This window comes from Hypanus sabinus, chromosome 27, assembly GCF_030144855.1.
Source record: "Hypanus sabinus isolate sHypSab1 chromosome 27, sHypSab1.hap1, whole genome shotgun sequence".
In the NCBI taxonomy this organism is placed as follows: domain Eukaryota; kingdom Metazoa; phylum Chordata; class Chondrichthyes; order Myliobatiformes; family Dasyatidae; genus Hypanus; species Hypanus sabinus.
Genome location: NC_082732.1, coordinates 22,628,007 through 22,640,752, shown reverse-complemented (window position 1 = coordinate 22,640,752; position 12,746 = coordinate 22,628,007). Strand labels below are relative to the sequence as shown.

At 45.9% G+C, this 12,746-nt stretch overlaps 1 protein-coding gene across 2 annotated transcripts in view; it reads right to left on the bottom strand.

Annotated features, from left to right (window-relative positions):
• Positions 1-12,746, bottom strand: part of bcl2l16 (BCL2 like 16) — a 38,041-nt gene that overhangs the window by 11,362 nt on the left and 13,933 nt on the right. Inside the window, exons 2-3 of one of the 2 annotated variants that reach the window (XM_059951926.1) lie at positions 8,369-9,386; positions 6,825-7,348 (exon numbers count right to left, since the gene is read on the bottom strand). In XM_059951926.1, the coding sequence (XP_059807909.1) occupies positions 6,825-7,259 (435 nt within the window). In that variant the 5' untranslated portion in view covers positions 7,260-7,348; positions 8,369-9,386. The remainder of the gene's footprint in view (positions 1-6,824; positions 7,349-8,368; positions 9,387-12,746) is intronic. The other variant, XM_059951925.1, reaches the window with a different exon arrangement.

Genomic DNA, 12,746 nt, shown 5'->3' with positions numbered 1-12,746 from the left:
CGCAAAGCACAAGATACGACTGACCTGCTGCACTTCATATTTACTTACAGCGACTGCTGCAGAAGGACACTGAGGTCTTGTTTCATTTTCTCCTTCCCAATTTACCACTAATGATACACTTCCTGTATTTGCCACCAAAGTGGATAATCTCATTATGCTACATCTGCTATGCATTAGCCCTGTCCAAATCTTTCCAGAGCCTCCCCTCCAGTCTCCTCATAGCTCACACTCCACCCAGCTCTGTTTACTGCCAACTTGCAGATTTTACATTTAATTCTCTCGTCTCAGTCATCAATGCACATTGTGAATAGTTGGATTCCAAGCACGAGTCCCTGCAGATTTCTACTGGTCACTTGGCAAAAAAGACGCTTTAGTTTTATTCCTCATTGGTGCATTAAGCTAGACCAGGGAGGCACCATGTCTGGCATGAACACATTGGGCTGATGGACCCGTTTCCGTGTTGTGCAAGTGTGTTATCCCCAATCCAATAAGATAGAGTTCAACAGGACCTCACTGAAAACCTCTGAAGACCCAAATACACCACAGCCAATAGTTCTGCTAAAACAATTTCCATTGATCCGTGTTGAGTTAGTCTGATTGTGTCTCTAAATGCTCTGCTATTACATCTTTTATAATGGACTCTTAACATTTTCCTACTACTGTTACCAGGCTAAATGGTCCATAGCTGGCTGTTTTCCCTCTCTGTCCTTTCTCATATAGTCGAATTACATTAGCCGCCTTCTGGTCGACTGGAACTCTTCCAGAGTCTATAGAACTTTGGAAAATGGCCAGAAATGCTCATATTATTTCTAGCATCATTTCCTTAAGTAATCTGGTATGTAGATTAACAGGCCTGCGGATTTATCAGTCATCAACACTCAACACTAACACCATTTCTCTGCAGTATGGATTTCATTCAGATCCCACCCCACCCACTGAATCGTATATATGTCTCCCAATATTTCTGGAAAGTTATTGGTGTCTCCATTGTGAAGACAGAACCAAAGTATGCACATAATAGGTCTGCCATTTCTTTGCTTCCCAATTATAATTGACCCAGTAAGAGGTCCACACATGCTTTCAATTATCTTTCTCTCCTCGCATTTCCACAGAAGGGTTTTACAGATAGTTCTCTTTTCTCTGTAATTTGGTCTCGTACTTTTGTACTTTTCCTTTTGTCTCCCTTGACTGAATTTTGAACTGCTCCTGCTTTTAGATTTGCTGCTTTTTCTAGGCATCTTAAACTTCTCCTCCTTTGACCTAATACTGTATTATTGCTGCCACCACGGTTGAGTCACCTTTCCTGGTTTATTTTTATGCCAGAATGGAATGAACAGTTGTTGGAATTTGCCCTTGTATTCCATAAATGCGTCTCACGGCCTATTCATTATCAACTCGTAAACTCAGAGGATTTTTCCCAGGGCTGAAATGGCTAGCACGAGAGGGCACAGTTTTTAAGGTGCTTGGAAGTGGGTACAGAGGAGATGTCAAGGGTAAGTTTTTTTTATGTAGAGAGTGGTGAGTGCGTGGAATGGGGTGGAGGCAGATACGATAGGGTCTTTTAAGAGACTCCTGGATAGGTACATGGAGCTTAGAAAAATAAAGGGCTATGGGTAAACCCTAGGTAATTTCTAAAGTAAGTACGTGTTTGGCACATCATTGTGGGCTGAAGGGCCTGTATTGTGCTGTAGTTTTTCTATGTTTCTATATAATGTTCTCCCAATTTATCATAGCCAATGTACACCTCATATCTTCAAGTTTCTTTTACTTAGATTCCCCAAATGAGTTCTTCTATCCTCCTATGTAATGAAGAATTTTATCATGTTATGGTCACTCTTCCCCAAGGAACACCAGATAGTTTATTAGTTAATTACTTCAATGAGAAATGAGATTAACAAAGTGCAGAAAGAGACTTCTGGATTTTGGTAGCTACAAATTACTCCATCACAGAGAGTAATTAATGGTCTCTCAAAGATGGTCCAGAATTGGACAAGCACAATTATTTCAGAGTCATAGGCCTCTAGAAAATTTGGTAGATGAAAGAATTGGGACACAGAAGAATTTGGAAACAAAGGTGAGATTTTTGGAATTATGGCAACAGTCAATTGGTACAATAGTTGTGAGGAAATGAACTTTAGGAGGTCAAAATTGATAGGACTTGCAGAAGAAATGGCAGTGACCTTAAGAGCATAGATATGTAGAGACACCATGGTTGCAAGTCCATAACTCTCTGAAAGGGAGCAAGGGTGGTTAGGGTGGCAAAGAAGGAATTCGGTCAATTGCATTCATAGGAAAATGCATTAAATACAAGATTTGGTACATAATCTTCAGCTGTACCAGTCACTGGTTAGACTACACTTAGTGTAGTAAAGTTCAACTCACCACACCGGGTATAGATTCACCTGGAAAAGAAGGCTGTGGTTATAAGGGGAGATTCTATAAGGGGTTATTCTCACTGGAATGTAGGAGGCTGAAGGACAATATACTCTCTCTCTCTGGCTAACCATCCCATAGGATTGTGATGGTTCCTTTCAGTCAGTTAGTGGGGTTTGATATGTGCGCCCTGGAGTGGCTGTACAGGCCAATCCTTGACAGGTGAGGCCTGGAGGGGCAGCAGGGGCAGAAGCTCTGTTGTGGCGCTTCCTGTGCCTTTCCTCTGTTGCCTCTATGAGCAGCGATCACACCTTTCCTGATGGCGTGCCTCCACTGTGAGTGATCTTGAGCCAGATCCTCCCATGTTGATGGGGCAATGTCAGCTTTCTTGAGGCTCCAGTGCAGAACATCCTTGTACCGTAGTCGCTGTCCTCCTCGTTTTCGGGTACCACTGGACAGTTGGCCGTACAAGATGTCCTTGGGCAGTCCTCCATCAGGCATTCTGACAACATGTCCTGCCCAGCGCCGTTGGGCTGACATCGCCGAGGTTGAAACTGCTGACATTTCAGCTCGAGAGAGGACTTCGGTGTTGGAGACCTTGTCTCGCCGGGTGATCTTCATCAGAGAACGTAGGTGAGGCTGCTGCAGTTGGTCAAGCTGGCATAAGTGACTCTGATATGGGCACCATGTCTCACATCCGTGTATCAAGGCTGACATGACAACGGCCCTGTATACCTTGCACTTGGTGGCCAACCTGATGTTCTGTGACCAAACTTGATCTTTCAGCTGACCAAAGGCAAAGCAGGCTTTTCTGGTTCTTGGCTCAACATCCAGAGAAGCCGAGGGTGTTATTGTGCTGCCCAGGTTGTTGACAGCATTGAGACGAGTGTTATCAATGAGGACAGTTGGTTCTTCGTAGCTTGAGCCAGGAGCCGGTTGGTACAAAACTTTCAGGCCGATTATCAGTCCAAAGCTTTTGTCTGCACTGGCAAAGCGACTGGTGATCTCCTGTAAGGCTTCGAGAGAGTGGGCAACCAGTGCCCAGTCATCAGCAAACGGTAGCTCATGCGCCACCATGCCCCTGACTTTAGTTTCTGCTCTCAGTCTTGCGAGGTTGACCGAATCCAGACCTTGCATACACCTCTGCAAGGAAAGCGCCACCTCACCACAGTCAACATTTACGCCCCAACTCTGGCGAATCCCAGTGAAGTCAAGGAGGCATTCTACCGTGAGCTGAAAACCACCATCAGTAGCGTGGCAACTTCCGATAAGCCGCTGTTGCTGGGAGACTTTAATGGTCCGGTTGGCAAGGAGTCCACTCTACGGCCTGGTGTGATTGGACACCAAGGGGTTGGCAACAGTAACGGTAACGGTCTACTGCTCCTCTCGATGTGCACAGAATTCAAACTGTGCATTACTAACACACTGTTTTATAAATCTATATAATAATGGGGATGAATGGGATACTTTGTCAAAGTCTTTTTTCCCAGGTGAGAGAGCCTAGAGTTAGAGGGCACAGATTTACGGTGAGATGGAAGAAATTTAAAGGAGATCTGAGGGAGAAGATTTTCACACACAGGGTGGTGGTTATCTGGATAAGCTGCGAGATGGGGTGGCAGTCACAATAAGATTTAAAAGGCATTTGGACAGGAAAGACGTAGAGGGATATGGGCTTAGTGTGGGCAAATAATATTAGCATAGATAGGCATCATAGTCAGTATGGAAGAGACCCACTTCTGAGCGCGATAATTCTACAATTGTAATCACAGGGCCAAAAAGTGAGTAGGATTTAGTGAGGGTTAAGGCACCGACAATCTATCAGAGGTTGGGTTTATGAGTGGGTGGGACAGGGAAGGCTCGCTACAACCGTATCGCAGTAGGCAGGTCTACAGATCAAATGACATGGAAGAGGGTTTAGCAGCTGCTGAACCGAGGAGAGGACAGAATTGTTAATGTATAGGGTATGGACATCCTTGGCCAGGGCAGTGTTTACTGTCCATGTCTGATGCTCTAGAGAAGGAGGTGGTGAATCACTGATTCCTGGTCAATTCGCTCCCCCAACATTGTTAGATAGCAAGTTCCAGGGTTTAGAGCTAGCGATGATGAAGGAATGGTGGTGTCTGTGTTGACCAGGATAACGTGTGACTTGGGGGAGACCTGCAGATGACTTCCATGTCTGTAGCCCTTCTTGTCTAAGGGGTATGGATGTTGTGGGCCACCCTTGTGCTGTTGGAGGAGACTAATCCAATGCGTTTAGGTGGGCAAACGTGAACGCATGCACGTTGGTTTTGTCTAACTAGAGTTTGTGATGATCTGTTTGCCAAGAGCAGGATGATGATGTTAACTGGGGAACAGGGTTTGTGATAGGCATTGAAAACAATAACTTCAGACTTAATACTATTTCATTGGAGGAAACTTCAGTCCACCTGGTACTGAATGTCAGACAAGCAGTCCAACTATTGTGACAATTTAGAGACAATGAGGGTATGAGATCCTGTTCCTCTGTTTTTTCTTCTGTTCTTTCTTATTTTCCGACTTCCTTTCCTCGGTGAGTTGTTGGTGAGATACATGGGCAATCTTTATTTCTATTTGCTGTTCTGCTATCGAAATGAATGTGAGGGAAGGGTGTCCTCGGGGTCCAGCGGATTCAGAGGACTGAGGTTAAGGGGAGGTGAGTTTGTTGTGTGGGTAAGCGAGGATATACATGATGTTGGAGACACATTGACACATAGTTATCCTATAATCTTGTTATGGCCTTGGGTTTGTTTATGTCGAGTAGAGGCCCAGGAAGAACTGTTGAACACGAGGAAATCTGCAGATGCAGGAAATTCAGGCAACACACACACAAAATGCTGGTGGAACGCAGCAAGCCAGGCAGCATCTATAGGGAGAAGTACAGTCGACGTTTCGGGCCGAGACCCTTCGTCTGTTGAAGTTGCATTTGAAGGGGATTGCTTTTGATAGAATATGATTGGGCACAATGTGACTACACAACCGGAGTATGAAAAACATACAATAGCAATACCTGTGTCAGGCTGCTGTTTATTATTGAGTATAGCTCAGCGTTTAGCACAATTATACCCTTAATTCTAATCAACAAGCTAGAGCACATGGATCCCTGTACCTCCCCCTACAGCTGGATCATTGACTTCCTCACTGGGAAACCACAGTCTGTGTGGCTCAGAAATAGCAGCCTCCTCGCTGACAATCAACGCTGGCTCACCTTAAGGATGCGTACTCTACTCTGTCTACACTCACAGTTGTGTGGCTAGGCACAGCGCGAACGCCATCTATAAATTTGCAGAAGAAACAACTATTGGTGGCAGAATTTCAGATGGTGACGAGGAGGCGTACAGGAGTGAGATAGATCAGCTGGTTGAGTGGTGTCACAGCAACAGCCTTGCACTCAATGTCAGTAAGATTTGATTGTGGACTTCAGAAAGAGGAAGTAGAGGGAACACACAGGTCCTCATCGAGGGATCAGAAGTGGAAAGGGAGAGCAGTGTCAACAACTCTGACGATCTATTGTGGGCAGCATATTGATGCAATTACAAAGACTGCACAACAGAGTCTCTATTTTATTAGGAGTTTGAGGAGAGTTGGTATGTCAACAAAAACTCTTGCAAATCTCTACAGATGTACCATGGAGAGCATTCTAACTGGCTGCATCACCGTCTGGTATGGAGGGGCCACTGCACAGGATCGGAAAAATCTGAAGTAAGTTGTTAACTCTGCCAGCTCCATCATGGACACTAGCCTCCCCAGCATGGTGGCATCCATCATTAAGGACCCAGGAGAGGTGCTCGTCTCATTGCTACCATCAAGGAGGAGGTACAGGAGCCTGAAGACACACATTCAAAGTTTCAGGAACAGCTTCTTCCCCTCCACCATCAGATTTCTGAATGGACATTGAACCCATGAACACTACCTCCCTATTTTATTTTCCTCTCTTTTTGCATTCCTTGTTTAATTTATACATGTATACAGTACTTACTGTAATATAGTTTTTTTATATTATGTACTGCTACTGAAAAACAACAAATTTCACAACATATTCTAGTGATATTAAATCTGATTCTGAAAATAGTTGTGAAGGAAAACAAGATTATAGTGGGGTAAGGGGAAAAAAATTAACGAGGAAAAATGTGACCAAAGAAAAATTGCTTTCAGAGAAAAAAGCAATTTTTCTTTGGTCACATTTTTTGTCAGAGACCTGTTTTGAAACAGATGTTTTTGGGTTGTGTGGATTGTGTGGGGTGTCACATTTTTGGGAGTCAAATGGGATCAAAATGAAACCTTCAGACTGGAGTCAGGCCAGGCCATTGGTGTAGATTCTCGGCACACCACTGCTGCTGGGCAGTGCACTGCAGGCTGGCAAATGCACTCTGACTATTTTGATCCCACTGCCTTTGAATCAAGATGTGGCAGTTTTTTTTCCCAGCAATACTCACCCATCCTCCTCTTTCTCTAATGCTTGGGCATACGTTACTCTCCACGTACTTTCCAACTCTGAGTTCCAGCTCCTCCAGCACTGACTCCATGCCATTCTTTTGACAGTGTATAGCCAGCTGCCCTGCCAGCACATAAATAGAAAGGATACCACTCCAAGTCAGCTCTTTCTTCTGCCAGGGTTTCTCTGGTTGAAAATGCTCGTCCAGAATCCTGAATAAGTAGTCGCAGGCGTCGTCGGAGCTAACGTCCCTGAAAACCCGGGGCCATCGCTTGAAGAAGATGGGGTATTTCACCAGGAGGTCGTCGCCTGCATGCCTCAGGGTGGCTGCCGTCACACTGGGAGCTGCCTTTGACGCCCTACCAGTCACGTACCTGATGTAGTCCTGCGACATTACGTAGGCCTCCTGCACCACATGTTCGGTGCTTTGTCCCATCGTCACAGCCTCCGAGACAGGGTTATTGAGCTGCTCTGTGCTGCTGGAGTCTCGGGTATCAGGAGGCAGCGTGCAGCATCTAAAAATAACTAGGAGAGCATGAGGGTGGTCAGGCTGCGAAGAAATGCTGGCAAAACATCAGTGTCATTTTGAGTCTGCCGGGGAAGATCAAAGAAAGCCGTAAAGATACAGGAGCAGAATTAGGCAATTTGGCCCATCTAGACTGCTCTACCATTCCATCACAGCTGATTTATTACCCCTCTCAACCCCATTCTCCTGCCTTCTCCCCATAGGCGTTGATGCCCTGACTGATCAGGAACCTATCCACCTCCACTTTAAATATACCCAATAAATTGGCCTCCACAGCCACTGAGGCAATGAATTCACCACCCTCGGGCTAAACAAAAGTTCTCCTCGTCTGTTCTAAAGAGGCGTCCTGGTTTTCTGAGGTTGTCCTAGACTCCCCCGCTACAGGAAGCATCTTCTCCATGTCTACTTTGTCTAGATCGTTTATTCGATAGGTTTCAAAGAGATCCCCCCCCCCCCCGCCCACTCCATTCTTCTAAACTCTAGTAAGCGCAGGGCCAGAGCTATCAAAAATGCTCCTCATACGCTAACCCTTTCATTTCTGGGATAGTTGTCGTGAACCTCCTCTGGACTCAGAGAGAACAGAGCAAAATGAAAACTCTAAAGCAACAACAAAGGGTCAGTAGTCCTCTCATCTCCCCTCAACCTCTGCACTATCCCCTATATGCTTGTTGGCATGGGATTGTCGGTAAATATCTAGTCAGGGAACTGAATTTGGCTAAAGTCCCTCTGCAGTTAAATATTCTGCTGATACTCCCCGGGTTAGTTGAGGCACTGGGGGGGCACCACCTCAGTATTGTCAACTCTGGGCCGGGTTAGCACCCTGAAGACAGAAACTGAGGAGAAAAATGCATAAGAATGCCACAAAATATATGCAGGAGTCTTAACTGTTCGAGCTCACCCTGCCATTCAGTATCCCAGGAGATCTACCCCAGACCTCCCCCATCCTCTGTGCCTCAGTCCCATTTTTGTCAATTCCAAACTCTTTCAAACCTTTACCGTCTGCGATATTAAATACTTACGATGAAGTCAGTCTCCACAAGTAGGGTAGAGCATTCCAGGCATTCACCACCCTCTGCAAGATACAGATAGTCAAATGCCGATGGATTTCGGTCCTGAGAGTTTCACTTGTGGAATGTAGGTATTCAAGGTTGAGTCATTTGGCCAGTGTCATGTTTCACACGCCTGGTGTCAGCAACAATCTGACAAAAGCGCATTGATCCAATTAACGTTTTATTATCATTTAAAACTCTTGGCTGGGGGATTAATATCAAGCTTCTTTAAATAGTACCATGCAAATTGATTGATCAATTTGATTGATTGGTAGAAATTGATCAAATTGATTGATTGGTAGATGGAAAGTTGGTTTTAAAATTCAAAGCATGTTTATTATCAGAGTGCATATAGGTCATATATATAAATAAATGCCTGCGATCTTGCATGCATTCACAGTAACTACAAAGAAACAACAGAATCAATGAAAAACACACAATGCAAGGATAGACAAACAACCAACGTGGAAAAGCCAACAACCTGAGCAAATACATAATAGAAATAAGCAATAAATATCGAGAACATGAGATGAAGAGTCCTTGAAAGTGAGTCCATGGGTTATGGGATCAGTTCAGTGTTGGGGGCGAGTGAAGTTATCCCCTCTGGTTCAACGGCCTGATAGTTGAGGTGTAATAACTGTGTGGGTCCTCAGGCTCCTGTACCTCCTTTCTAATGGCAGCAGTGAGAAGAGAACGTAGCCTGATGGTGGTTGGGGGGGGGGGGTGGTCCTTTCCTGCAATGCTGTCCCTTGTAGATGTGTGCAGTGGTGTGGAGGGCTTTACTTAGGGTGCATTGGTCTGTATCCATTACTTTTTGTAGGCTTTTCCATTCAAGGGTATTGGAGTTTCCATACCAAGCTGTGACGCAACCGGTTGTTATACCCTCCACCATGCATCTATAAAATTTTAGATGACGCGCGTATCTTCTCAGACTTCTAAGAAAGTGGAGGCACTGCTGTGACTTCTTTGTGATGGTATGTACGATCTTCTGAAATGATAACATTGAGGAATTTAAGTACACTTGCCATCTATGATCCCCTGATGTTCGTGGGTCTTCAGTTTCTTCTTCCTGTATTCAATGGTTCTTTGGTCTTGCTGACATGGAGGGAGGTTGTTGCTGTGGCTCCCTCCCACCAACAACAGTGGTGTCATCAGCAAACTTAAATATGATGACCCGCCCCACCCGGAAAAATGACACCTGCAGAAATGTAAAACAGATTATTTATGTACCGGGGTGGGTGGGTGGGGGGGAGACGACCATGCTGCCTTTGAACCAAGCTGACATCAGGAATAAACTCCAGAGAGTAACAACCCCAACAGCAATTAGATGCTTCACAGGGCACTCCTGGACGAAATACATAGTGTGCAAATGGCATTCCTCAGCTTTCATTATCCTGCAATCTCCCCACAGTTGCTCTCTCTCTCTGCATTCCTTGCATACTTCAAATTCACTCTTTGCTTTTAAACTGCTTTTCTGCCACAAATAGGACCCAGCTGCCGAGGCTGTGTAACAAAATTAGTGCGAGTATAAACAATATTTTGGGGTATCCTGAGGAAATTGTCAGATGCTCATTCCCCAGGGTCACCCTCCATTCCCTGCCACCCTCAGAGAACACAGATACAGGGTAATGAAAGATGAACTATCAAGGAAAGCTAGCCAATGATATAAAATAGGATACAAAAAGTTCTTTCAAATATATAAAGGGTAAGAAAGAGGTGCGAGTGAGTGGATATCGGACTGCTGGAAAATGACAACGGAGAGGTAGTAATGTTTGACAAGGAAATGGCGGACAAACTTGTTAACAAGCAACACACACAAAATGCTGGTGGAATGCAGCAGGCCAGGCAGCATCTATAGGGAGAAGCGCTGTTGATGTTTCGGGCCGAGACCCTTTGTCAGGACTAACCGGAAGAAGTGATAGTAAGAGATTTGAAAGTAGTGGGGGGAGGGGGAGATCTGAAATGAAAGGAGAAGACCGGAGGGGGTGGGATGAAGCTAAGAGCTGGAAAGGTGATTGGCGAAAGTGATACAGAGCTGGAGAAGGGAAAGGATCATGGGACGGGAGGCCTCAGGAGAAAGAAAGGGGGAGGGGAGCACCAGAGGGAGATGGAGAACAGGCAAGGAGTTATTGTGAGAGGGACAGAGGGAGAAAAAGGAAACAGAAAATAAGGGGGGGGGTAAATAAATAAATGGAGGGGATGGGGTAAGAAGGGGAGCAGGGGCAGTTTTAGAAGTTAGAGAAATCAGTGTTCATGCCATCAGCTTGGAGGCTACCCAGCCGGTATATAAGGTGTCGTTCCTCCAACATGAGTGTGGCTTCATCTTGACAGTAGAGGAGGCCATGGATAGACATATCAGAATGGGAATGGGACGTGGAATTAAAATGTGTGGCCACTGGGAGATCCTGCTTTCTCTGGCAGACTGAGCGTAGGTGTTCAGCGAAACGGTCTCCCAGTCTGTGTCGGGTCTCACAAATATATAGACGGGCACACCGGGAGCACCGGATGCAGTATACCACACCAGCCGACTCACAGGTGAAGTAAACACAAAGTACCCTGCCCTGTCCTGACGGAGGGTCTCGGCCCGAAACGCTGACTGCTCGTCTCCATGGATGCTGCCCGACCTGCTGAGTTCCTCCAGCATGTCGTACGTGTCACAGGTGAAGAGTCTCCTCACCTGGAAGGACTGTCTGGGACCCTGAACGGTGGTGAGGGAGGAAGTGTAGCACTTGTTCTGCTTATAAGGATAAGTTCCAGGAGGGAGATCGGTGGGAAGGGTTGGGGGGGGGATGAATGGACAAGGGAGTCGTGTAGGGAGTGATCCCTGTGGAAAGCAGGAAGAGGGGGGAGGGAAAGATGTGCTTGGTAGTGGGATCCCATTGGAGATGGTGGAAGTTACAGAGAATTATACGTTGGACCCGGAGGCTGGTGGGGTGGTAGGTGAGGACAAGGGGAACCCTATCCCGAGTGGGGTGGCGGGAGGATGGGGTGAGGGCAGATGTATGTGAAATGGGAGAGATGCGTTTGAGAGCAGAGTTGATGGTGGAGGAAGGGAAGCCCATTTCTTTAAAACAGGAAGACATCTCCTTCGTCCTGGAATGAAAAGCCTCATCCGGAGAGCAGATGTGGCAGAGACGGAGGAATTGTGAGAAGGGGATGGCATTTTTGCAAGAGACAGGGTGGGAAGAGGAATAGTCCAGGTAGCTGTGGGAGTCCATAGGCTTATAGCAGACATCAGTAGATAAGCTGTCTCCAGAGATGGAGACAGAAAGATCAAGAAAAGAGAGGGTGGTGTCGGAAATAGACCAGGTACATTTGAGGGCAGGGTTAAAGTTGGAGGCAAAGTTAATGAAGTCGACGAGCTCAGCATGCGTGCAGGAGGCAGCGCCAATGCAGTCGTCGATGTAGCGAAGGAAAAGTCAACAAAAAGCCAACAAAAAGGCAGGCATAGCTGGGACCCGTATGGGTGCCCATGGCTACACCTTTAGTTTGGAGTAAGTGGGAGGAGCCAAAGGAGGAAGTATTAAGAGTAAGGACTAATTCCACTAGACGGAGGAGAGTGGTGGTAGAGGGGAACTGGTTAGGGCTGGAATCCAAAAAGAAGCGAAGAGCTTTGAGACCTTCCTGGTAGGGGGATGGAGGTATATAGGGACTGGGCACCCATGGGGATAAGTAATAATAAACTTAATAAGTGTTTTGCATCAGTCTTCACTGTGGAATACACAAGCAGAATGCCAGAAATTCCAGTGTGTCAGGGGGCAGAAGTGAGTGTAGTTGCTATAACTAAGGCGAAGGTGCTCTGGAAGCTAGATAGGCCATCTGGATCAGAGGACTACACCCCAGGGTTCTGAAGGAAGTGGCTGAAGAGGTTGCAGAGACATCAGTAATGATCTTTCAAGAATCACTAGATTCTGGAATGGTTCTTGAGGACTGGAAAATTGAAAATTTCACTCCACACTTTAAGAAGGGAGGGAGGCAGAAGAAAGGAAATTATAGACCAGTTAGCCTGACTTCAGTGGTTGAGAAGATGTTGGAGTTGTTTATTAAGGATGAGGTCTCAGGGTACTTGGAGAAAAATGATTACATAGGCCAAAGTCAGCATAGTTTTCTAATGGGAAAATCTTGCCGGAAAAATCTGTCGGAGTATCTTGAGGAAATAACAGTCAGGATAGACAAGGGAGAGTCAGTGGTTTATCTGGATTCTCAGAAGGTCTTTGCCAAAGTGTCGCACACAAGGCTACTTAACAAAGTAAGAGGACATGGTGTTACAGGAAAGGTACCAGAATGGATAGAACATTGGCTGAATGGCAGGGGGCAAAGAGTGGGAATAAAGGGGGCTTTCTTCAGT